Raw genomic sequence first — 25,345 nt, 5'->3', positions numbered from 1 at the left:
CATATTTCACTACATTCCGTTTCTGGCTTTTCTCAAAAAGAAACACTTAGCATTAGATCCGGATGATAAAATGGTGGTGTTCAATAAACCCTTCCAGAGAAGTGAGTTTGCAATAGCTGCAGTCATTATGTCTAAATATGCTTTTAAATAATTCAGAGTCAAAAAGCAGTGCGAATACTTTCTTCTGGGTACTTAGTTTTTAACATCGATATGAGGCTATGTTTGCCATTCTGAAAGCAACAGAAGACCTAGTCCCAGAAATAAGTAGATTCATCTGATCATGGAAACTGCCTGTGTGAGTTACTCTGAATTTTGAGGATTACGTTATTGGCTGCCCTTTATTATTGGTAAACCTTAATTTTGAGTTTCTTCCGGATAATTTTAGGGAATTAAGGGGGCTGGTTTTTAAGAGCCAATAGCTTTTGACAATTATATTGAATTTCTAAGTAGAGTAAGTTCTCTAAAAATTGGTAGAATATGTGCTTTTCCAGCAATAGTAAGAGAGCCAAATAAATGAATGGGATTTAGTTTCTGAGAATATCACAATTTGTATTGTATTTGAGGGCTAATTCTCCACAGTAAACACACCTGTGAGAGTCTTCTGTTCTCTGGGATACTCAGGTCGGCAGCCTGGCCAGAGCTAAACTTTTGCTCAGTGATATTAATCAATTAAAAATATCTGTTGACTATTTACTCTAAGCCTAGAGATATTAAGCCACATAAGAGATTACAAATAATTTTTTTAAAAGCATGTCCCTAGCCTCAAAGAACTCCTAGGGAAGGATGATAAGCATATACTAAGTGCTAAACTCTTAAAAATTGTAAGTAGAATAGGATTTAAGGAAAAGATAATTTTCTGATAGATTGGAATGATATTTTAAAACTGTAAAGATAATACAGTTCTGGTATGATTTGCGTAGCAGAGTGGAGAATGGGTATTCCAGGACAGAGAGAGGGAGGGAACTGTATGGCCAGTGAACCAAAGACCTCAGGAGCGTGTGGGGAGCACTGGGAAATACTTATGTGCAGAGTGTATGTACTCAGACATCCTCGAAGGAGCAGTGAGGACATGGCTTGATTTGGGAGGCAGGAAGGTGCCATTTTATGTTTTTAGCAGGAGGTAGAAATAAGAATCTTTATTCAACTATTGTGTGTCTGCATTTGTATGAGAGAAATATTCAGATATGCAACACAAAGAAAATTCAGAATCCAAACTATTTTATTTTTGGTGTCTATGAGACGAAATTAATTTTTGTTCAAGGGGTATGTTGTGATACATTAGCTTCTTAGCCACTGCAAGATTTCCTTGTTTGTTTTTGTTCGTTTATTGTTTGCACAGCAGTTCTATAAATGTAGCAAAAGTAAGGAAGAAAAGATGGAGTAGTACTTGGAATAATAGTGATTTTTTTAAGGGAGGATGATTTCAGTTAACTGGCACATTTGCATAATTATTTGATGTAAAGTAGTGTGTCAAGAACGTGATTCATTGACAGTACTGGATGATCAGTTCCATTCCCAGTCAAACCACCAATATCTAATGATAACTGATACTGGCACCCTGATCGGTGTTTTGTAAGACTTCCGCAACAGCAGCAGAAACAGAAACAAAACTACATTTGGAGAATTTGGAAGCCAAATCTCTAGTGCATTTACTAACATACTGTTAGCACTGTTAGTACTAACATACTTCACTGTTGCAGAATGCAATGCCATTTTTATCTATATATTTAAAAATTTAAAAACAAACCCATCCTATTTAATAGTAATTGTAATAAATTTTTCAGCTCATTCTGGAAGGTCAGTAAATATTTATGCTCTTTTCGAGGTATTCTTTACTTGATAGATTAACTGTACTTTCAAAACCACTGCAATTTATCAGGTAGTAAGTGTTTTTTTTACATTTTCTACTAAAGCAATTTGCAGCTGCTCTAATCTATTTGCAGAAAACTACTTTTTTGTTCTGTGTACACATTTTGACAACATTCATTACCTGCTAAACAGACCATATCAGTTCTGCAAAATGGTTGACTACAGAAATTCAAGTTTAGTTCCTTACCGAAAAGCAGATTTTTGCAGTAATAGATTGGATCATTACATTTTACACTATAAAAGCTTTACACCATGTTGAAAGCAGGAGCACAATAAAATGTTCATCATGATACTGTTCAAAATGACTACTGCATCTGCATCTTTTCTACTCTTTAATACTTTGTTTTTCAAAACCACTCTTACATCTTTTTTATTCTCTAACCAGGGGGACTTAAAGGCAAACCAAGCAGAAGGAAGAAGAAACTCTCCTGGGAACTGGAACTCGGTGGTGGGGGTGGGTAGGCGGAAGTGCCTGGAGAGTCAGGGGAATGCTTGGCTCAAGTTACCCTTGTCTTTGCCACACTTTTTATTTTCCAGACTTGATCATTTTTTTTTTAATGATTCCTCTAGGAATGTTAAAATATATTAAATTACCTCACGCAAAGCATTTTCTTAACAATTTTCATTAATATGGAAAATACATTTAAGGAAGACAACTTTCTTAAAAAAAAAACAACCCTGCAATATGCGGTTTTGAAGGTGAAAATTAATTATAACATGACTGCACTGTTTAGATAATATTGATCATTGATAAAACTTTACCGATTGATGAACCTCTGTAAATTATGTGTTTTGTGTCTAATATATTTTTCTAGAATACCTATCCTTAAAAGGGTCACAATACTATAACTGAAAGAAATCAATGCTAAAATTACATTTTATGAGATATGTGGGATGATTACAAAGATAAAAACAAAAACTACTTTAAAGGACTGTCTATAAGCTATAATTCATAGTGTAGCATTACTCTAGAGATGCATTATTATAAATAACCAATTACTCTGACAATGAAAGAAGTGTATTTTTTTGGAATATTGAAGTCATAGCTAACATTAGACTTTGCTATATTAGACTTGTCACTAACTCTCTAATTTCTATAGCCAAACTGTATACTTCTTGGAATTCTTATTTTACCTTCCAATGCCCTAAATGTGCATTGTAATCTGGAGAGCATGGACCATTGTACCTAAAGTTAGTAGACCATGTGATATATATGCAAAGTAGGCTAATTTCATCACCGTATATATTTTAAACGTTGATGAGAATAATGTATATTTTCTTATGTTGTTCAGAATAAATTTTCCCTTGTTCTGAATCTCCATGATATTCTTTGCTTCTTTCATATGCTTAAATAATATTATACTTTCTTCATTAGTATTTTGTAAGCATATGCTTTCCAAAATATTTCAATATTTCCATTAAACTGAATCTTTTTTGCACAGGACAACTAAATTTATACATACAGAATTTCAGTGTAAAGCATAATGTTATGCATGTGGACGGCACTTAAGTTTTGCTAAATGAATGCACCAAGTTAAATTAAAAAAAAGAAGAACCCATATGGATAATGTACTTCATTTTTATGATGGAAAACTTCCCGTGCCAGTTTTATAAGCTGAGCACATCTAGAAGAACTCTAGCTCTGTTAGTAACACAAGGAAGAATTACCGCTACGGCAACACTTCTGAGAATGGAATGTCAGTCCTATCATTTATCTCAATTTGACGGCATATTATCACACTAATCTTTTTGTTTTTAGATTTGCAACGTGAGTGATTTACAACTGAGCATCAGTTAAAACTTTTCTCTTGCCTTTTTCTTCTCCTTTTTAGCTCCCTGTGAAGGCAATACATTCTTCTGCCACAGTAACATGTGTATTAACAATACATTGGTTTGCAATGGACTCCAGAACTGTGTGTACCCTTGGGACGAAAATCATTGTAAAGGTAATCATTCGTCCCTGGAATCTGCAAAATCTCTCTACCTGTAGCGTGGGAAGAAGTTTATCCAATGTTTATATGTATCAGACAGCCTTAAAAATATATTGTATATTGGCTTTATGAACTTCCTGTAGGTTTTATAATTGATTTGTTAGCCTTTTCCTTTGCTTTTACGCGTGCTGTAACCAGAAGTTTTCACATTCCCTCATGCACAGTGGACTATCCTTAGCACTTGATGTTCATTGGCAAATCTCCTTTTTGGAGCCTGCACCAGGGCATTGGAGCTTTTCATGCAAAGCAGGACTTCCTATCAGAAGCTCCTTCATCTGTGGCTGCACCTCTCACTTATCCAGTCCGTCTTTACCAGACATTGTGCACATACTCTAGAGATAAAGGTGTATCGAAGGAACATTAGGGCTTTCAGGTACCTAAAGCCACTTACCTCGACTTCAATTTTCCTACCAAAATGCTCTTCTGCCTTTCCAATGAGAATCGCTTCCAATGTTCCGGCTTCCTTCTCTAGCCTGTACGCAAAGGTTTGTTTACATAGAGAGCATCCCTTGGCTTGGTTATGAATGTTGCAAGTTTTGGTTGAGTTCAAAGTGCCACATACCCTCTTTTGTTCAGATCCAATATTAACCAGTTTGCAAAGGAAAAGAAACGGGCAAATAACGCTCCATGCTTAATGTCCAATATCTTCTATGAAAATGCCCTCTGTGGATAGAAGCAGAGAGATGTTGCCACAGTACCCATGGTTCGTAGAGTCAATAAGAGAAGCCGATCCAGTATCACCTATTTTGAGGAGATGGGCAATGATCCATGTTGTGTCCAAGGAACCACTTTGGAATGGATGGGAAATTAAGCATTTAGTGAGGAACCTTATACAGCACTGTTAGGGATTCGTTTCACTTGCCTAAAGTGGGTCTGTTCCCATGGTTCTTGGTGGCCCACCTTTCTCCATGGACAAAACCTCTGCGCCACTGCTCTGGATGGTAGGGTGGGGCAGGGACAGTGGCTCACTTCCCTGAGAGGAACATCCCTGCTTTATGAAGAAGACACTCGGTGAGGATGGAGAAAGGGCCCATCTGGTCTTCTCAGCTTGTCTCTTCGGGGAGCTCCACACTGTGAGGGAGCTGCAGCCACTGTGACCGGGGCCCTGTATTCTCAACCTGCCGTGCCTGGTGTAGACCTTCTTTCCTACCAGTGGGGCCTGGGAGGAGGAGGGGAGACCCCGCATTCCAGCCACTCCTGCCTGGAATCGAGCATCTGCAGTATGGATCTGGGGGTGGAAAGGGCCTTGAGAAATGCAGGTGGCTTGCCCTTCCAGGGGAGGTACTGTAGCTCCAGACTGGGGGCCTGTAGGGAGAGGAAGCTTGTGTTGCCTGAAACCATCCTGAGTAGAGCTTCTACTGGGATAGAAGCTTCTATTGGGTGGAGGAACTCAAAGGCCACAGACCATCCCTGTTCATAAAGAGATTCAGTAGATTTTCTGGAATAAATGTACCTCCCTTAAGACAATTTCCAGAAACTTTAAATGTTGTTTTTTAACTTTTACCATGATGGGAAAAGACCCACAGAAGCCCTCATGCCAACATCCCAGAAGTGTCTGTCTTAAAGTGTAATCACCTTCTGGTATCAGAATACTGTTACTTGGACTTCAGTTATCCACATCAGGAATAAATTCAAAACAATGTAGGTATATTCACGTTCCCATTGGTGGAGTTTGTGGGGTTTCTTATACCAGGAGAAAAAAAGAATTTACTGTTTTTACCATCACCAATTGATTCGCAAATGACATCCTAAAATTTCGTAAGACCGTCTTCAAAACATATATTTACCTTTAAAGTAGGGATGCTGTGCAACGGGAGAGCCGTTTCTAAGGCTAGAAGAGAGAGTTCTTGTGAAAAGTGCAACCTTTTGTTTCTTTTTAAGGACTTGTTTGCGTTTAAGACAGTGAAAGTTTTATGCTCAGCCTGTTTCGTTTGAAGTTCTCGACGTACGTTTGACTACCATATTAACGCGTGGTGGGTTGTTTCTTGTTCTGTTTGTTGTTTTCACTCTCGTCAACGTGTAGAAAAGAGGAAAGCCAGTCTGCTGGACCAGCTGACCAACACCAGCGGGACTGTCATTGGCGTGACTTCCTGCATTGTGACCATCCTTATTATCGTTTCTGTCATTGTGCAGATCAAACAGCCTCGTAAAAAATATGTCCAAAGGAAATCGGACTTTGACCCGACAGTTTTCCAGGAGGTGTTGGAACCTCCTCATTATGAGGTATGCACCCTCAGAGGGACAGGAGCTGCAGCTGACTTTGCAGATGTGGCCGATGACTTTGAAAACTACCATAAACTGAGGAGGTCCTCTTCCAAATGCATTCATGACCATCACTGTGGATCACAACTGTCCAGTACGAAAGGCAGCCGCAGCAACCTCAGCACAAGAGATGCTTCTGTCTTGACAGAGATGTCCCCACAGCCCGTCAAACCCCTCATCCCACCCGTGAACAGAAGAAGTATCCTCGTCATGAAACACAACTACTCCCAAGATGCTGCAGATGCCTGTGACATCGACGAGATTGACGAGGTGCCGACCACGAGTCACAGGCTGTCCCGACACGATAAAGCCGTCCAGCGGTCAGTATCTATAGATTTTTTGATGACAACTATAACCTGAAGACTGAAATGCTTCCAGAATTTTGTGTTCTGTTTTGTCTTCATTTTTCAGTTTCTCTTTTTATTAATGACTTAAAGCATAGTATTTCAACTTTTGCCTCTTCTTTTCCTTTTTCCGTGCTCTCCATACTTTTCCTAAATCCCGTTTGTGTACATATGTGTATGTGTGTGAGCACACACAGACCAAAGAGATTTCATTTATTTCTATACAGATATAATATTTATTTCTATACAAATTATGGCTCTAATTTATACTGCTAATTTGCTTCCATGTGGTCATAAATGTTGCTCCAATCAATATTTATAGATTTTAAGATATGAGATGATATTCGGAAATAATTGCCTTACCAAGATGGTTAACCCATCTTGTTGAATAATTTTAATGTAAAAATAACATATTTTGCAATATAATGTATTATATTTTTGGTATGAAAGTTAAAACACTTTTTTCCACATATCACATAATACTTACATTACAAATTGCATATGACAGCATAGTATGCTAAAACAGTAAACATTGATATTTAAATGTAGCGAGGATTAGTAGAAACATTCTTCTTTTAACATGGAGACAATATTATCTATATTGTATTATTAGGCCTAAAATTAGTAAAAGTCTTGAGGAAAGAAGATTTAAATTGAGAAAAATATTATTTAAAATTCCCAAATCCAATCTTCCTATGTTTTGTTTTGCATGTTTACTAGCATTTAGTTTATTTTGTAAATGTACGTAATTCCGCAATTCAATATATATTCTCAAAACCTAAACTACTTTTAGTTGATTTAATATTTTTGCATGCTGATGGAAAAAATTTTATTTCCACAGTTTTATGAATTTTTAGGAATGCTTTTAAGTAAATATTTGTGTGCATATTTATTTTTTGCGAAAATATTACTTTGTTGAATGAAATAGCCATAACATTCCAGGTTCTGCCTCATTGGGTCTCTAAGCAAACATGAATCTGAATACAACACAACTAGGGTCTAAAAAGAAAATTCAAGGTAAGCAAATGCCCTTGGTTCCTTCTCCGACTTTGTTGTACTCTGTTTTGTTTTGTTCTGTTGAACTTGTCTTGTAGTTTTTTAGGGAATGTGCTCTTTATTCATTCTCTCTTGAGATATGTGTTTCATAGCATTTCACAATTAGAAATATACGGGGTTCAATGCTGATGGAAGGATGATTCTTAGTATACGTATCTTTAAAATAAATGTTAATATTCTTACCATCAAGCATTGTACTACAATGTTATTGAAAAGGATGTTAAGTTGATAAGTTAAATTTTATCTATTTTAAGGTAAAGATACAAAAATTGGTGAAGTCTTAAAAGAAATACCAGAAGAAACCCAAGGTTTTCATAATTTAAAAAATTGAATACTGTCTCAATATAACTGAAGTCAATATATAAAACTGGTAATAATGGTATTGATTGAATTTGGCAACATTCTACTCAAAACTCATACACTAAGTATTCTGTGGTACTTATACAATTTGTGCCCTCTTATTTTTGCATGAATATGTAGCTTATTTCATCAAAATTAAATGCAGCATGTTATGTCAAATTTTATAATATAAAATTTGAATGCTTGGTAATGTAAAATGTTCCATAAATATCAGTTGTCTATGTGTACATCTATTTTGTCATCGGGTACCATAATGGCTTTATTTTTAGCGCTTAGAGTCTATATCTCTATTAGACTAATTTGTCTCCAATTAAATTTGCTTGACGGTTAATCTCTTCAGAACTCTTCAAACCTATCAATTATTCTTGAATTAGGTGAATGCATTTCCATGCTCTATATTACTTTGATAAATTGGTGTATTTGTGTGCATATTTCATCGGGAGAAAATGTTTTAACTGTGCTTTATTTTCAGAGAAGAACTATTTATACAAACATGGGGACTGTGAAAAGAAAATTCTATAGTGAATTGTGAAAAGTGGACATATTTCTAAATTCATTCCACTGCCTTTATCCAAACTTAAGAATTACAGACATTTGTTATCCCTTCAGCAAGACATCCCCGCTGCACAATGATATGTTCATTTCGTAATTTGGTTGCTGGCCACCAAGTGCTCCTTAGTTTTTAAATACATTTTGAGATTTACTGGAAACTTGAAGAAGAAATTAGTTCCTGACTAAGACTATCCCAACTTTATTTTTACTGTCAGTTTCACTTTGTTTCTATGTTGTTTTATGTCTTTGTTAGATAATTGTACATTGTGTGATATGTGAAAAATACGATTTTGGATGAACTTTGTGTTACATGTACATTGTTTTCATTATATAGACTGCTTGAGAATAGTGCGTTCCCGAGTGATTTTGAACATGCTACAGTGAAAAGTGAGAATATGGACCATGGAAACACCAGCTAGAGGTTTTATGGACTATAAACATCTGTTGTTGTATTAAGATTAAATGCAGCCAAAAGTACCGAGTAAAATTACTGGAGTGCAATAAGAAAAATCTCATTTTTTGTCTTTCCTATATACCCCCATTTCCTTTTTAAAAAAAAAAAATCAAAGGAAGATACCGAGTTTCAGAAATAGTTTTGAAATCAGGTATTTTACCGTTCATACCCTTCAGTAGAAATGATTTTTGATTAAGCACTTAGCAATATGATTGATTGACAGTTTGAGAAAATACCCTGCATGTCAGTACTGGATATTTGAATTGGAAAAATATCCTTTTTATTAGACACATTGTAAAAAGCATGCATTCTCCAATACTGCTGTTACTCTTCCATTTCCTTGTGTCATATGCTTGCTACTTGTAACTTTTTATATAAAGATATATAAAAATGTATAATAATTTCCTAACTTGAGTTAAGAGAAATGTTTTCTTCTATTAGAGTGATAAAAACTGACTTATGTAAGTACACACTTTATATCTACTCTTTCCACATTTTAGGCTACAGGATGTCCTTTAGTATTAAGACATACTTCTTCAAAATTTGATTTCTAAAACTTTATGGAGTACTCAGTCCACAAGGCAGTCAGAAAGAGTTAAATTAACTGGGGTAAATAGGATTCCCACATTACATCAAAAGCATATGATATTCTGCAGCAACTGGGAGCATTTTCAGGATGGGCATGTTGTCCTCTTTACAACTAATTTTATCCGAAGAGTTTAAGAAAGTGGACATTGTACCACTATCAAGCGCACTTAAAAGTGACATGTTTTTGTGCTAATCTGAATGACGTAGCTAGTGAACTAGTCACCAGTAACTTGGTCACCAGGCAAATCAAGCCTGCAAGAAAGGGAGCCAGTATTCAAATTACCATGTTATTGTCCGACCCACAGAATTTATTTTCAGCGTAAACGTATAACCTCAATATGAGATGTCTAACTAAAGCAAGCACCAAGATCAAGACAGCATCTCCTCTTCTAAGGTTTAGGTTTTGCCCAGAGTTCTCGATACATGGAATAGCCCATACCTAAAGAAAAAGAATGCTAGTTAAGCATTTAAATATTTTCTTCAGTATTAAAAAATTAAAAACAGTTCATAAAGTAGCTAAAAGTAGCACCCTTGCTAGCATACAATATTTACAAGGGGAACAAGGCACTAGGCTGCTTACATTCTTGCCTTCTTAAACAATTCAAATTTCTAAAATTCTTTTTACACAATTTCCCAAGTATCTCAAGGCCAGTATGACTAGCTCAGACTGTTAAAATATCATAAATATTTTTTTCAGTATTAGAAAATAAAAAACAGTTCATAAAGTAGCTAAAAGTAGCACCCTTGCTAGCATACAATCCTTACAAGGGGAACAAGGCCCTACGCTGCTTGCACTCTTGCTTTCTTAGACAATTCAAATTTCTAAAATTCTTTTTACACAATTTCCCAAGTATCTCAAGGCCAGTATGAATAGCTCAGACTGTTAAAATATCAATATTTATCTGGCAACTTTAAAAGGAGTTACGCTTGCTGTATAATACCAGATAAAGTCAATTAATTATAAAGCCTATAAAAGCATGTAATATCTTTTCCACCTTCAAAAACTCAATAAAACAGGAATCATGTCTCTCCTAGATGATGGATCTTATTACCAATCCTATTTACTTATCTAGACTCTTCAACAAAATTATAAACTCAGTGAAGGGCAGTACTATCTTTTCTTTCTTTCTTTAAAACCTTAGTAAGATTTTATCATAGACAGTAAAACTATGTCACTACTTGAACTATTTTTATTAATTCAGTTTTTATGTGAAAATGAATATAAGTGATATTTGCAAACTGCTTCAAAGTCAGCTAAAGGTATCTATCTTGTTTTATTTACAAAGAAATCCATTAATGGGGAACCACAAATTTGAGATATCCTGTAGGAACATACCCAGAGTCACTGCTCCCACAACAAAACCTTGCGCTGCCACGCACATGTGGATCAGGTGAACAGACATTTTAGTATTGTCCCTGCTCTTCAATTTATATAATCCATATGCAACGATTGCTGCAAAACCTGCCAGTCCTGTAAAACAGACAGTCACAAGTATGTCAGATGCATGCGGGCAGGGAATCAAGATGATTTTATCATCAATCAATGTTCTATTTTTTTTTATAAAGATGCTTTAGGAGACCATTAACCAGCTAACATACAAATTGAGTTTTTAATTTTTCCCCCTCAGAACTAAAAATCTACGATTGGAAGCAAACAGTAGCAGATCCAGAAAGCTAAGATCATCTTTAAGATGTGGGCTTGTGAAGCCAGTAAATAAATTCCTTTAAGCGTGCCAGGGGAGCTCTTCTCTGTCCTACTTCCATCCCCGAAGGCAATCAGTTAATGTGGTACAGACTGTAATAAACCATAACTGTGAGGATAACAGAAAAAAAAAAACTTTATGGAATATATTCTCCTTTTAGAATAGGAAAGTCTTTTTTAAATGCTTTAAAATCACAAGCCCTTTTATGACCCAAATTACACAATTCGGAGTTGTCCTTATACTCAGGCACATATATGATTCCTGAAAGCTTAGTAATTATGGTGTGTTTAATATAAATAAAGGAAAATAATATTATAATTAATTGCTGTTGAATTACATACTCTATAAAGTTTGATTTAGTGAGCGGGTACTTTTAAAATATTGAATGTGTAGTCTCAGAAAATAATTTCTAAACCCAGATTACTCTAAATCTGCTTACCAGCATTTCCCAAACGGCTGAATTCTACAGAATTTTGTCCTACAAACACATAGCCATCTGGTCTATCACAATGCCAACCTGGTAACTCAAGCAAGCTCCACGAAGCCAATAGATGAATTATTCACATACATCCCTGTTAGGAATTCAACTTCACATGTGTTACAGAAACAAATAAATGGGAAAGAAAAAATTTTCTGATAGAAAAATCAATTATCATAGCGATTCTGAATAGTCTGTATTGAAAACATGTCAATCCACAGAATCTTATAAACTGGTAAATAGAAAAAATATATCGAACACTATAAAGAAAGATTATTTTCTGTTGTTTTGCTATATATTTTATATACATTATGTTGAAATTTAACCCTTTTTGTTTGACTTGACTAATTCTTTTATTATCATGCCTATTTTCATTCCTTTTACTTCAAAGTTGATGCATCCGGAGACTTTAATTTAAAGTGATTAGCCATGTTTTATATTACTGTCTCTATTTAGAAATCTTCATAAGACCCTGTACACTTTGAATGAATAATCTCAAAAAGGATGATATACATGTGAACCACTTACTATCCACTGTCCTTTCAGCTGTCCACAGGACTTTCACCTTTCCAGTTCTTCCTAAATAAGCAGAATGCTTCTGATCTGCTGGTTCACTGCTGAAAGGATATTTGCACCAGAAATCGAGGACTTAAAACATAGATCCAACTACATTAAGTATAATGATAAAGATAGATTGCTTACATATATTTAATACACAACAGCTCCATAGGAAAACAAAAATATTGAAATGAAGAATAGGCCTCTTCAGTGGTGATACTGAGAACGTATAACTCAACGTATAATTGGGCATTGCCTAATCAGAAAACAAGATAGTGATGGCTCTGAGGCAGGGGCCTGGAAGCATCCTGTTTTCCCTGCCTCAACTCTAGATGCTGGATCTTGAGTGTGTAGGGGCTCCATGATGCCTGGGGGTTTCCTGAAAGAAGGTCTTTAAAAGCCAGTATTGAAATCTACCAACACATTAAAAATTCCTGTTTACCGGCTACATCAGACCCTGTCACCTGAATATCAACCTTTGGTTTATATTCAAGTGGGGAGACATATGTAGATAAAGCATGAGATATTTCAAGACTTTCAAGATGTTTCAAATCAAGTTATTTTAATAAATAGTTATATTTTTTGACAGTGAATTCAAATATTACTTTCACGAGTGCTTTATTAATCTCATAAGACGCTTTCTGATAGCTTAATTACACACCATGTTAGTTAATTTGAAAATAGCTGTTTTTGTTTCATTTCCCTATGTTTGAATTCACTTTCAAAATCTGGGAGGCATATCATGATTATGTGCAACACCTATGAAACCCTGAATTAAGCTTTTTACTTCCGTCCAAGTGCATTTTAGTTGCCTAATTCAAGGTTGGCATGCTGATTTGGAAATATGATTTTTATGTACCTGATTTTATACACAAGCCATTTTTATGCATCATATTGGAAGATAGACATATGTAATATTTGATTTACCATAATTCAATTCCATTTGATTAGATAATTAAAACGTGGCTGTAAACTTAATTGGAGATCAATGTATTTGGGCTTTTAAAGGAGAACAGTCCACATTGTGGAGATGCTGGCTTTTCTGTTTTGCATTATTTTTTTCACCAAAATTATTTCAATGACTCCATAAACCATTGTTCTTAGCATTTAATAAAGTTAGGTTTTTGACATTTCTTGAATATTCACTTAATATTGAATCAACTTTTTCTATATTTTTCATTTAGGAATTTGGCTTTTCCTCAAATTTGATAGCATTTTAAAAATTCCACGAATGGATTTTCCTCAACCTAAGAATATCTTAATAAATAACAAAATATGATACTGATTCCTATTCCTTAATTAAAGTAATGACAAATTATTTATCTTTTGGTGGTAAAATAAATAATAGCGTTCTATCTTCTTATGAAATTTGTATATTTCAGTGATGAAAATGAATCCTGTCAGATTCCAACTCTGGAGGGAGGTTAAATAAATAAAATCATGAAAATATTCTGAATGCGAAATGCATATGATTTGAAAAGTGAGTCTCAGTTTTGTCCAACTTCGCTGAAGCGAGTTAGTTTCTGTATCATGCCTACCTGTGCATTCTTCTTCCTTTGACTCATTTTTGGGATCATACTAATGGCCCAGAGGGTCCATCCAAAAACTTGTCAAATAGATAAAATAATTTTTAAAATCAGACTTGAATTAATTATCAGTTTCTTATCCATTTAATTAATAATTCCCGTTTCTCTCTTAAAGGTGGAATAAAATATATTGTTAAAATAGTCAGAGATGTGTTTTTATAAATAATCTTGTTCAACAAATCAGAGCCCTTTGCTAATGTAGAATTATCCTGATTAATTTTATTAATGAGTTTGTTTAAATTGTACTACAGATTTCTTTAACTGAATTTTATTATTCAAATAAACCCAATAGTGTGATAGAAATAACAAATCTAGGTGACTGATGTCAGGCACTTGTAACATCTCAGCTTTTTTTTTTATTATGGCCTCTGGTTCTGTACTTTCTTATGTGTTATTAAAGAAGTAAATGCCTTCTTAGTACGTCTTTAATTCCTCAGACTTCAAACTTACTAGGGCTGGTTTCCAGAAGGTTCTTATTCCTGCACTAGTATGATCATAAAGTTAAACCACTTCTTTGTGTCCATAATTGTGCAGCCAACATGTTCCTGTTCATCCCCAACTTCTTTCACCTCTCCAAACTCTGAAGCATGTCGTTTTACATTGGTTCATTCTTTGGAAAAATAATTTTTTTTGCCCTCTTCTTAATAGACACATATCTAGACACAAAATGTGAAAGTGGTCAGAAAACATAGCATATAAATTATTTAAAATAAAATTTTCCTTATTATATCACACTATAAAATTTGTGCTCTTTATTTGCTTTCTCATGAGTTAAGTTTAATATCAATATAGCCAGCGTTTTTCTTGAGCCTGTACAATCTATATACCAGGATTCTTCCTAAGTGCTTTGGGGATGAAAATAAAAGGTGACGAACTAGTCGGGAGCATAATTATGGAGCTTATAGAAGGAAGGGTTCTTAGCGGAGCTCAATAAGGAAAATGAAGCTCAAAATTATTTGCTAAGCTTTCCATCTTGAAAAACGAATTAGTTGCTTACTGCTAATCTGGCATGGAAGATGAAATATAGTCAACTGTCAAGAGAATACAATACCGAGAATGTTTTATAATAAAGAAGTCAGTAGCATAGATAAGGGGGTAAAATATATTCTCAAAGAGCTCAAGAGATGCTTGATGAATAGTTGTCCTTCTAAGCAGGTCTTGAAGATTGAGAACCATTGTCAAATGGTGGAGCAGGGAGAGATTTCCACCTAGAGAAATGAGAGCAGAGAGTAATCTCCCAAGGCCATGTAAATATTTGAGTTGGCTGGAGCATAGGATTAGACTAAAGGAATAATAGTCAATATAGTTGGAAGAGCAGGTTGGAGTTTACATCATGATCTCTGAGTGCGGGTAATGCCGTCCAAAAGACTTCACGTTTTAGTCAAAAAAGAATTTTAATGTCTCTTAGCAAAGTTGGGCTGAAAAACTATAAGTAGAATCCTCTGACAGCAGTGTATTTGCTAAACTGAGTGAAACTGGAATAAATAAAGGAAATCAAAACAATACAGACACAAGATATTAAAAAAGAATAACCGATGGATTGTTAGATATCCAGAAATATCTGTCTTCCTTTCTATTTATTTTTTACCATTTTTTTATTATTTCAAGATCATGGTTGGGTAACTAGCCAAAATACCGAGTGTTGTATGCTAAACACCATTCTGAGAGTTTTTCATGTAAGTATTCCTTTAGTCATCTTAGCAATTATTATTATTATTAATAATAATAATACTTGTTGTTATCGTTGTTTTATTGTTATTCCATTGTACCTATAAGGAAACTGAAGAGAGTTTTTGTAGCTTTTCTAAGATTGCACAATAAAGAATGATACATCCAGGTCTGAACTCAAGCTGATTAACCCCAGAATCAGCCAGCGATCCTACTGATATGAATACAACCCTTTAATATTCAATACAGTATGTTTCACTGAAATAAGTTGATACGTATTCATAGAAACCCCATATTTTGTGTTTTCTCGTCTGTAAAAATATATATTTTAGCAACTTCTCTCCACCCTATAGCTTTTGAGGACCAAATGACAATGCATTGGAAGATACTTTTTATACCCTATGATACATTATAAATAAATCATTTTCCTGAGTGATGTGTAAACTTCATTCTATAATGGACATGGGACAAATGTATCACCTATACAGAGCAGTAATGAAAAATAACTTCCAGCCTCCTCTTGTCCACAGTGAAATGTATGATTTATGGAGTCCACTGATTCTTATTTCACCTGAATGACATTTTTCCCCAGTCCTTATTTTATTGCATCATCTTATCGAACAACATTGAACTCCAGAGCTCCTAAGTGATCCCCAAAGCCCTAGTCATCAAGTACAAACAGAAATACCAACATTTGACAGAAAATTCTGTTTTTCAATCCCAGACAATTGTTTGGTATACATTCGCATGATAGCCTAATAGTGGGATAAGCGAGCAAATAGATAGGTAGGTAGATAACTGCAGTCTCATAACCATAATTATGGTATAAAAATGTGGTGTGATGCAGCGAAAATAGCTTTTCAACAGGACAATTTCAAATTTTAGTTTCACTTCCTACTTCTCATTTGCTCTTAAGGATGTTGTTGGAATCCTTTGAGCTTCGCTTCCTTTATCCTTAAAATAGAGAGTCTATACCCAATAATGAAAGTTGCTCTGAAAATCAGAGATGACACCATCCATAAACAAACAACATGAAATTGGTGGTACCAATATGGGGGCTCTAGTTTTCACGTTTGTGTCTTACTAGTTTGTGGGCAAAATGTCTCCTCTATGCCTGACTTTTGTCCATCTGTGAACCAGTCATTGCTGACAAAAATGGACGTCTCTACCTCCATGATCAACCTTGGGTTTAGACAACTCGGGAAAAGGCCTCACCTTTCAAAGGTGACGTCAGTTTAGGACAGATTCTTAGGACAGGACCAGATGGAAGGAGCGTAGGGGTTAGTAGGTGGGAGAGAATGAGGTTAGCCCTTGCCTCTTAGCTCTTAGCCTGCCGCCATCTGGCATAAATGAGGTTGACACTGGAAAAGACATCAACACAGATATGCTATTAATGATGTGTAATTGAGAACTGCTAATTTCTAGAATGTAAGGATTTGAAAGTTGGCGTCAGGAGTGAGTAATTTGGGGCTGCTTCAAAGTAACTGTTAAGTGCATAGTCAATACGGCTCTGCCTAGGTGAGCAAATGAGTACAAAAGTTACATTTAAATAAATAAATACATTCCTTTACTTGTCACAGAGAAGCACTGTCCTGGCCTGACCCGTGGCTTATATTCATTAGCCTTTCCTTCTAGAAACTACAGAATTAAGCCAGATTCAAAAGTCAACTTAAAGAAGTACGGTTTAATAACCATCGTTATGGGCACATTATCTTTCTCCTTTTTTAAAAAAAGTTTAATTTGCAGGTTGTGTTTTCAAAATAAACATACACAAAATACAAAAATGGTGAGTTTTAGAACACACAAATTTAGAATAACATTTAAACAGAATTGCTTGAAGTACATATCAATGCAGTATACTTACAAACCATGGGTCTCTCTAGATTTTTATATTCTTACATAGGCTAACTTTATGAATAAAAGTGTCTTTTTAAAAAATCGCTCTTTAAGTGGCAGCTTTTGCAAGTAGATCCTTCTTGTTAAGATGGATACTACGAACATAGTTTCATACAATATACTTGCCCAACTTTCTGAAAGGACAGTCTTTTTGTGTTAAAAAAAGAGTAATGAACTCCTGTTAATTGATAATATTGAAGTATTTTATAAAATATTAATGCACTTGTGAGAAAACGCCTTCTCTCTCTACAAGTACTCCTTTTTTTATAGCCAAGGTTTTTCTCCCAGCTATGTTGAGACTTTTATACGGTACATATAGATATTTCCTGAGCCTGTGCTTATCCTTTAGTCACTTGTAAACAGGCATCATTTTTTGAAGGACTGTGCTGGTTGGTAAGAAGTTCTATCTCATCTTCAAATCGACTCTGCTCTGAACTGGTAGGGCTGGGACTCTGCAAATGAACCGTTCTCTCTGCCAGCTGATCCCTCCTGTTCAGGTCTCCTAACAGAGGGCAGTAGAGGAAGATGGGAAGACAGATGAGGACCTGAAACACTTTTATGTTTGCCTCCTGTTCCTGTCAGCATCCTCTAAGAAACAGAACTTGGATTCACCGGCAGCCTCCAGCCTCCCTCAGCCCTCGGAGACCAAGCCTCCGAGCTCGCCTCAGAAGCATCTGCACCAGCTTGGCGGTGTCCTCCTCAGAGCTCTGAGCCCTGCCTCGGAAGGACTCCTTCTGGACTCTAGATTCTGAAAACTTCCATTCATTTCCGTTGTTTCCTCAGTCCTAGAGCAAGCCAGGCTCTGTATGGCTTAATATCGGCTACCTCCTTATTCCCTTTTCATTTTTCCAGTCTTCCAAACCTGTATAACAGATTTCCAGGATCACAGTCTCTCTGTTGATGTATCTACCATGTCTTCTGTTTTCCTGACCCGAGGATTATGATTGATTTTAACTGGAATGTTTTTCCTTGCTAAGGGCTTTTTAAAATGCTTCCCTGAGATTCTTTTACTTAACGTATGACAACTTTGCCTAATTAAATTTCACACAAGAATGAAGTGTTTGGCTAAATTATTTCTGGACTATTAGTTCTATAGCATGAGACATTCAATTATATATGAGAACAGATACACATGTTTATAATGAGCAAGTACTCCCTTGCATGGGGTGGGTATTCCTCAATTCTCATGGGGATTTAAAGGGGAGAATATCAACTATATTAAAATGACAGTGAAATGAGAAAGCATCATGGGTCCTCTTTCTAATTTATATTCCTGACCTAAACAGCTCTAGTCAACTCTTCTTAATTTATTTATGTGTACCAAAATCAATTCCTGTGGATCTTTAAATTTTTTCTTTATTCTCTGGGAGTAAAGCCCCTTTTAAAATGGTTGGCCAGTGCCTTCAGGAGGGCCTGGAGACCCTACCCTGGTCTATTAGATGTTTCAGAGCATTTCCTAGGGGGGTTAATAACTTACATTCTAACTAATCAGCCACAGAACTTAGAAAGCTAAAATTTTATAACTTCAATTTTTCACAGGGAATGACTTCAAATCTAATCACCTAGTGATAAGAATTTTAATCTTTCTAAAGTCAACCAGCATCAAACTTTTCTCTCAAGGGAACAGGGAGACAAACGAATGTGGCTGACAGGTGCGTTGAGTAATTTGACTCAGTCTGGGGGTCTATCAAATTCTGATTCCCTGCAGTTTGTGACTATACAGAAGGAAAGATCCATTTTTCTGGCTTAATTGGATGAAACTATAGCTTGTTATGATAAACTCATTTCATACAAAAAAATATTCTCAACACTACTTAAATTTGGATTTTTCCCAGAACACTCACCTGTGCATATTCCTGTTTTCTTAGTGAGTCTGGCCAACTTAGCCATTTCTGAAGGTACGAAAAGAAAGAGCTTTGTCTCAAAAGAGCAATGACCAGTGAAAGCGTAGCTCCGCGTTAAAGTACTAAAAATAAGAAAGCATGGTTGAATGTTCAACTCGTGTGAAACACTGTTCTAAATATTTTACAGGTATTTATCCAGTCAATCCTCATGACAACCTTATAAAGTAGTTATTATTAGCTTTATTTTATAGAGGTGAAATGCAATCCAAAGAAGTTACATAAAATACCCAATCTCATGTAACTAATAAATTGTAAGGCTTGGATTTAAACTTTGGAGGGCTAGATACGGAAACTATAGTCTTAACCACGCATCACCTTGCTTCTCATTGATTACCCACTTCTTAATTTTAAGAAATGGGAAATAAAATGTTAGCCACTCCCTTAAAACCACTCTTCCTAACCTAGTGAGCACAGACAGAGGAGGGACAAGGAATAAAAGATAGAAATAACAGTCAATTCTCCTTGAAAACATGCTTTAGGAATTCCTGATGAGAATCACTGTAGAAAAATAATGGGGAATAATCTCCATCTGTGGAATGATTGTAGCATGATGCATGGCACTGTCTAGGTTGCTTATGATAAATGTATCTACAGTTTATGGATTTAGGGTAGAAAACCTGCTAAAAACTGTCGGAGTCAGCATGCGACTATCTAAGTAATAAATGGCAATGTTTCCTAACTGAAATCTCTCTCTCAGTAAGCGATGTCCTACGTGGCCCCCTTAGAGAGGTCCTGTGCTTAAACTGTGTTGGGTGGTCCCACAGCAGCTCTAAAGGACCCAGAGTCTTGTGTTTGCCTCACGGTACTTCCACACGCTTTACCTTCACCTCATAATTACCTGTATCCTTTGAAGTATTAGTGAATTCTGATCCTGCGTAACATGTGATTCCTGTATGTCTGATTTGAGAGCCTGACCCTTTTCGCTATATCAAGGAGTTCCCTGCAGTTCCTTCTTGGAACATTTTGGAGTTCCAAGAAGTTCAGTGCCTAAGCTGTATGTTCCTTTGGCTTGTCTTGGTAGGTATCAGGGGCATTGCTTATTTATTCAACAAACATAACATACACAATAGCAGCTCATTCAATAAATATTCATTGCAAGCAACTAGGTGCATGAAACTGTTTTAGTCACCAAACCGATAAAAAAATTCACTCTCTTGTGTCATGCAATCTAGTTAAAGGAAACACACAGCAAAGAACAAACAACAACAATACTGATAAAAACCATTTGTCATGTTATGAACGTGCCTTGCCCAAAAAATTAGGTATATTGGGGGGACAGAGAGTGTTGAGATACAGAACCGCTATTTTATGAGGAAAAGACATGAGCATCTCTGGTAGTGTAATGTTTGACCAAAGTCTTAATGAAGTAAAATAGTGAGCTGGGAATGTCTGAGGGAGGATATTTCCTGGAGTTGGGGAAAAGTTTGCCTGATATGTTTGAGAGGACGGTGTGGGAGGAATGGAGTTGAGAGAGTGACGGCAGTAAGAGATGGAGAAGCAGGTGGGGCTGAGATCAGATAGAGATGATCAAGCAAAACTTAAGAAATTAAATGGGACAGAAGTGGGAAGGGGCCGAAGGGTTCTAAGAGAGCCGAATATGGCTAAGCTCTACCTGGTCTCCTCTGTGGCTGTGCTGAGAATAGTTCATACACGTGTCAGTGTTGAGGTCAGTGAGAACAGCTAGAAGGCATTCGTGCATGGACAGTGCAGGTGAGAGAGGATGGAGCGTGGTGATCTGTCAAGGATCAGTCAGGAAAATCAAAGCCACTTGAAATATCCAAGCCATGAAAGACATAGCTAGGAATTAAGGTCTTAAATAAGCTGTGGAAAAACCTGAAGGAGCAGAGTTCAGAGGAGTTTCACCAAAGGTCTCAGCCTGGAGCACCAAAGGAGCTCTGATGTCTAGAAGATTCTGCAGTTCTCAAGACTCTCTGGAAAACCCTACAAAACCATTGGCGTCTACGGAAGCAGAGTGAGGAGGGGAGTTCTGAAAACCATGCCTGCACATATGGAATATCATTACACGCCCACGCCTCTGGCTGTATATGTCTTTGGAGGAGTCTCTCCCATTTGGCAAACCTCACATGAGAGCTCATCACTGACAAATCCTATCATTAACTTACACTTTCTAAAATGCCTTAAATAGGAATGATTACCTGTTTATAGTCTTGCTTTCAGGGTAAACTTCTTTTCCTATGCCATTCATTATTCAGTGGATTGGTAGAGAGGGAAGATACATATTTGGCCTTACTCTCTCTCTGGAGGTAGAAGTCTACCTTAACATATTTAACTAAATAAATAATTAAATTGCTTATTTCTATATTTTTTCTTCCTACTGGTGTACCAGCTCTTTGAGGGAAAGGAGAAACTTTTTTCATTTTTTGTAACCCCAGAAGATAGCATCCTTCCTGGAATATGCTGGATGCATAATTAACACTTTTTGGTTGAATGAAAAACTTTTCCATAATAAGAGGAATAATCGTAGGGCAAGCTAATGCTAGTAGCCTAAGAGAATCAAGATGAACAAGTAGAGAGTGTATATTAGGGTGATCTACACTGAGAAAAACTTAATTTAAAAAAGTTTGAAAAAAGCAACCTACACTGAGAGAAAATATCCATATGCAATTATGATTCAAATTTGAGTGAGTTTGTGAAGGAAGTATTGGACCAAAAGGGTGTAGTGTGAAGAACAGAAAAATATATAAGAAGCAGGAATTTTAAAAATGCATGCAGGGCACAGCCAGGCTTAAAAGAGCTACAAAACATTTTGAGTATACCATTTCATTTTTTCTATAAGTTTTTTTTTTTTTTTAAATCAGGGAAATCTTTCAACTATTCATGATGGACTTGGAAAAAAAAAGATTAGAGATTTACATTCTTCTCAGAGTTTACCGAGAATGATTGAATTCATATGCTTGTATTTTTTTTTCAGACACCATTACATTTCTTGGTGCAATTCTTTGCAAATAGACGTCTCAATCTTGTCAAGCTCTGAAAGGATGTATCTAAAGATTATCTAAGAAGTTATTTTAGAAATTGTGCTTTTTAAAAACAATGCAATGACAACAAAACCCTTTTAGAACCAGACTAGATTCATTGCTTTCCATAAAGTATTCTCAATTTACCTGATGGCCGTGCTCAGATTAGATTACGGCAGGAGTTGGAGCTTGGTCACAGCAAAGGCAAAACAACATGTGCATCTGTTAGGAGGATCTGATTTCTCAACAATAGACACCTAGTTTTCTCATGTCAGAGTGAGCATTCTTCCTGAAAATGACAAGTTACTATGAAATAAGATAAGGTTAACTATAAAGTGATTCTTGGACACACATTGTTTTCTTTAGTGGTATCCATCCTGACTGTAATTCTGAAGGAAGATATTATTATATTCTCCATTTTACAGGTAAGCAAACCGAGTCTTAAAGGAGTCAACTGATTTATCCAGTTCACAGAGCCAATAAATACAGGGACTCCCAGACGTTTCTCACTGACAAACTCATTTCTACCAAAATGATGACTTCATGTATCGGGCCCGGAGATGTGCTACTGTTTGGTATACCTTATCTAATTCACTTCTCAGAACCTCACTATAAAGTGGATATAAGTAACCCCATGCTTTTCCTCGGGGAATTGATGCTTAGTGAGACTATATGGCTAATGCCAAGGAAAGGATTTAAAACCACTGGGAGGGTTAAAAAGAATAACAAAACAAAACAAAATAATATGCACGCATCTTCATCTCTATGAAAACTAATTGTCCCATCAACAGTGAGTTATTTATTTGGTTTCTCTTTATAGGAATTAAGTTGGATTGTCTGTTTTTAATGAAGCTCCACCAACCCTCTCTACTAGGACTGGAAGCTAGGTTTCACAGTACTCCTTCCCTCTTTGGCTCAGGGTTAGAGTTCGTCAATGAGAGGAACTCACATAGGATTTCGAAGGAGGAATGGAGTGGACATCATTCTTCTCAGGAGGTCCCCGTGGGCAGATGCAGCGGCTTCTGGGCCATGTCTACAAGCTCCCAGTTCTCCACGGTGGTGATCAGACACGGAGGCTCCAAAATCTCCTGAGCTCTGCCTTCTCTCCGACCCCTGTGCTTCAGTCCTAAGTCCTTATGGAACATGTCCCCAGTCCTTCAGCTGCTGCCTTCCTGATCTGTACTGCTCACCTCCTCTCACATCTGCGGAATCCCCAACTCCTATAGTAAATTCCTTATTCTCATAATGCTATAGAAATTCTACTTTCCTGACTCAACCCAGACTAAATACAGGTGGAAGATATGTCCTGTGTCCTGGTATTGCCAGTAGAGGGGCAGTGGTTCTTTTCTGAAAGAAAAAGAATGGTCATTGGGTGGAACACACTTGAAATTTTTTAAAATTATATATATTCCAATAAGTTTGCTTAATGCAACCCAGTTAACTGTAGGGGGAAAAAAAAAATAGAAAGCGTCATAGAAATATTCAACATGTTCAAGGAAGTCTGTGTATCTAAAATGAACAAATTTCCCTAATTGCTTTTTCTGATCAAGTAGTGCCTTTGGCTTTGACATGAGGTGAATTGTGCACAAATATGCAAAAGGATTTTGATGTCACAAAAACTGAAATAGTGGGCTTCCCTGGTGGCGCAGTGGTTGAGAGTCCGCCTGCCGATGCAGGGGACGCGGGTTCGTGCCCCGGTCCGGGAGGATCCCACATGTTGTGGAGCGGCTGGGCCCGTGAGCCATGGCCGCTGAGCCTGCGCGTCCGGAGCCTGCGCTCCGCAACGGGAGAGGCCACAACAGTGAGAGGCCCGCGTACCGCAAAAAAAAATAACAAAAAATCCCAAAACTGAAATAGTAACAATACTCTTATCAATATCTAGGAATGAGACTAAGGATTTAAATATGCTGACAGTAACGCTGGTATATTACATATGACTATATTTTTAACGTTTGTTCTCTAGAGAATGTATTTTACTTTTTATTATTAATACGGCTACCATTTATTGAGAACATACAACATCTGAGCCCACTGAGTTTATAAGAAATTACGTATATTTTTTGTGATAGGTAATGTAGTACAAGAACATGAAAATAACACTTTCAGGTTAGCACATATTTAAAAAGCCTGGATTTTTAAAATCATAGATTGTACAGCTAAGGTCTTACTATGTACCGAGTGGAAGCATATTGAACTATATATAATGGAAAAAAAACACACCCTCTTGTGTGCAGAGTATACAAACCTAAACATATAAAATGCTAGCACTGTCACTGATGCTGTCATAAAGATTAATGCAGAGCAAGTTTTTTGAAAACAAAACCTGCTATTAAATGCTCGATGCAGTTACCATTATGCGATTCAGGCCCATCTCTCAGTATCCACTAAATAAAGATTAACAGCCTTCTCTCTATTACCGGTGTTACTTAGTCCCATTCTATCTATGTCTTGGAGGAATAAAAGAATCTTTATCCATAATACTGCTGCAAAGTTATTATTGAAAGGAGTTACTATCAATGTATACAGAAATATATAATTTGATTCTTAATAATCTAATCAAACAGTTATATACCATGCTGCCTATTTGTGACTAAAACAGATTATAGACAATGTTTTGTTACATGTAAGTGAATACTGATTTGTGAATTCAAAATACAGCATATTGAGTACGGTATTTCCAAAGATAGAATGAAAAAGAACTAGGTCTATAATATGGTAAACGTGTAGTGAACCTTTCCCACACAGTGTCACGGAGAACGTATCGGCGGTACACTTGCAATTAAGAATATCACTTAAAATGACGCCCAAAACACCTAGTTTCTGCCTCTTTTACTTGAAATGCTGAATCCTTTGCAATCATCACAATGACTGTGATGAATTGAATGCATGCCCAAGAGGAAACCTACCTGGTGGTGTTTGCCTTCACATATGTTCAACAAGGTCATGCCAAGTATTAATGTATAAAGCTAAAGAATAAAACAATTATCTCAGAAACGAAAGGAAACTGTTATTGTGTTCTTGAGAGAATTATATCTTGGTTACTTAATGCTATAACTTCTATAAGATCCACTTTTCCTGTTTACCCCTGTTGTTTAACC

At 36.2% G+C, this 25,345-nt stretch overlaps 1 protein-coding gene across 1 annotated transcript in view; it reads left to right on the top strand.

Annotated features, from left to right (window-relative positions):
- Positions 1 to 9,302, top strand: part of NETO1 (neuropilin and tolloid like 1) — a 92,974-nt gene extending 83,672 nt beyond the window's left edge. Inside the window, exons 8-11 of the mRNA XM_007119844.2 lie at positions 3,702 to 3,815; positions 5,884 to 6,442; positions 7,409 to 7,483; positions 8,769 to 9,302. Coding sequence (XP_007119906.1) covers positions 3,702 to 3,815; positions 5,884 to 6,442; positions 7,409 to 7,469 — 734 coding nt within the window. The 3' untranslated portion in view covers positions 7,470 to 7,483; positions 8,769 to 9,302. The remainder of the gene's footprint in view (positions 1 to 3,701; positions 3,816 to 5,883; positions 6,443 to 7,408; positions 7,484 to 8,768) is intronic.
- Positions 9,303 to 25,345: the final 16,043 nt, after the last annotated feature.

Source organism: Physeter macrocephalus, chromosome 19 (genome assembly GCF_002837175.3).
Source record: "Physeter macrocephalus isolate SW-GA chromosome 19, ASM283717v5, whole genome shotgun sequence".
Lineage (NCBI taxonomy): Eukaryota > Metazoa > Chordata > Mammalia > Artiodactyla > Physeteridae > Physeter > Physeter macrocephalus.
The sequence above is the reverse complement of the archived record's forward strand: the minus strand, read 5'-3'. Positions and strand labels throughout refer to the sequence as shown.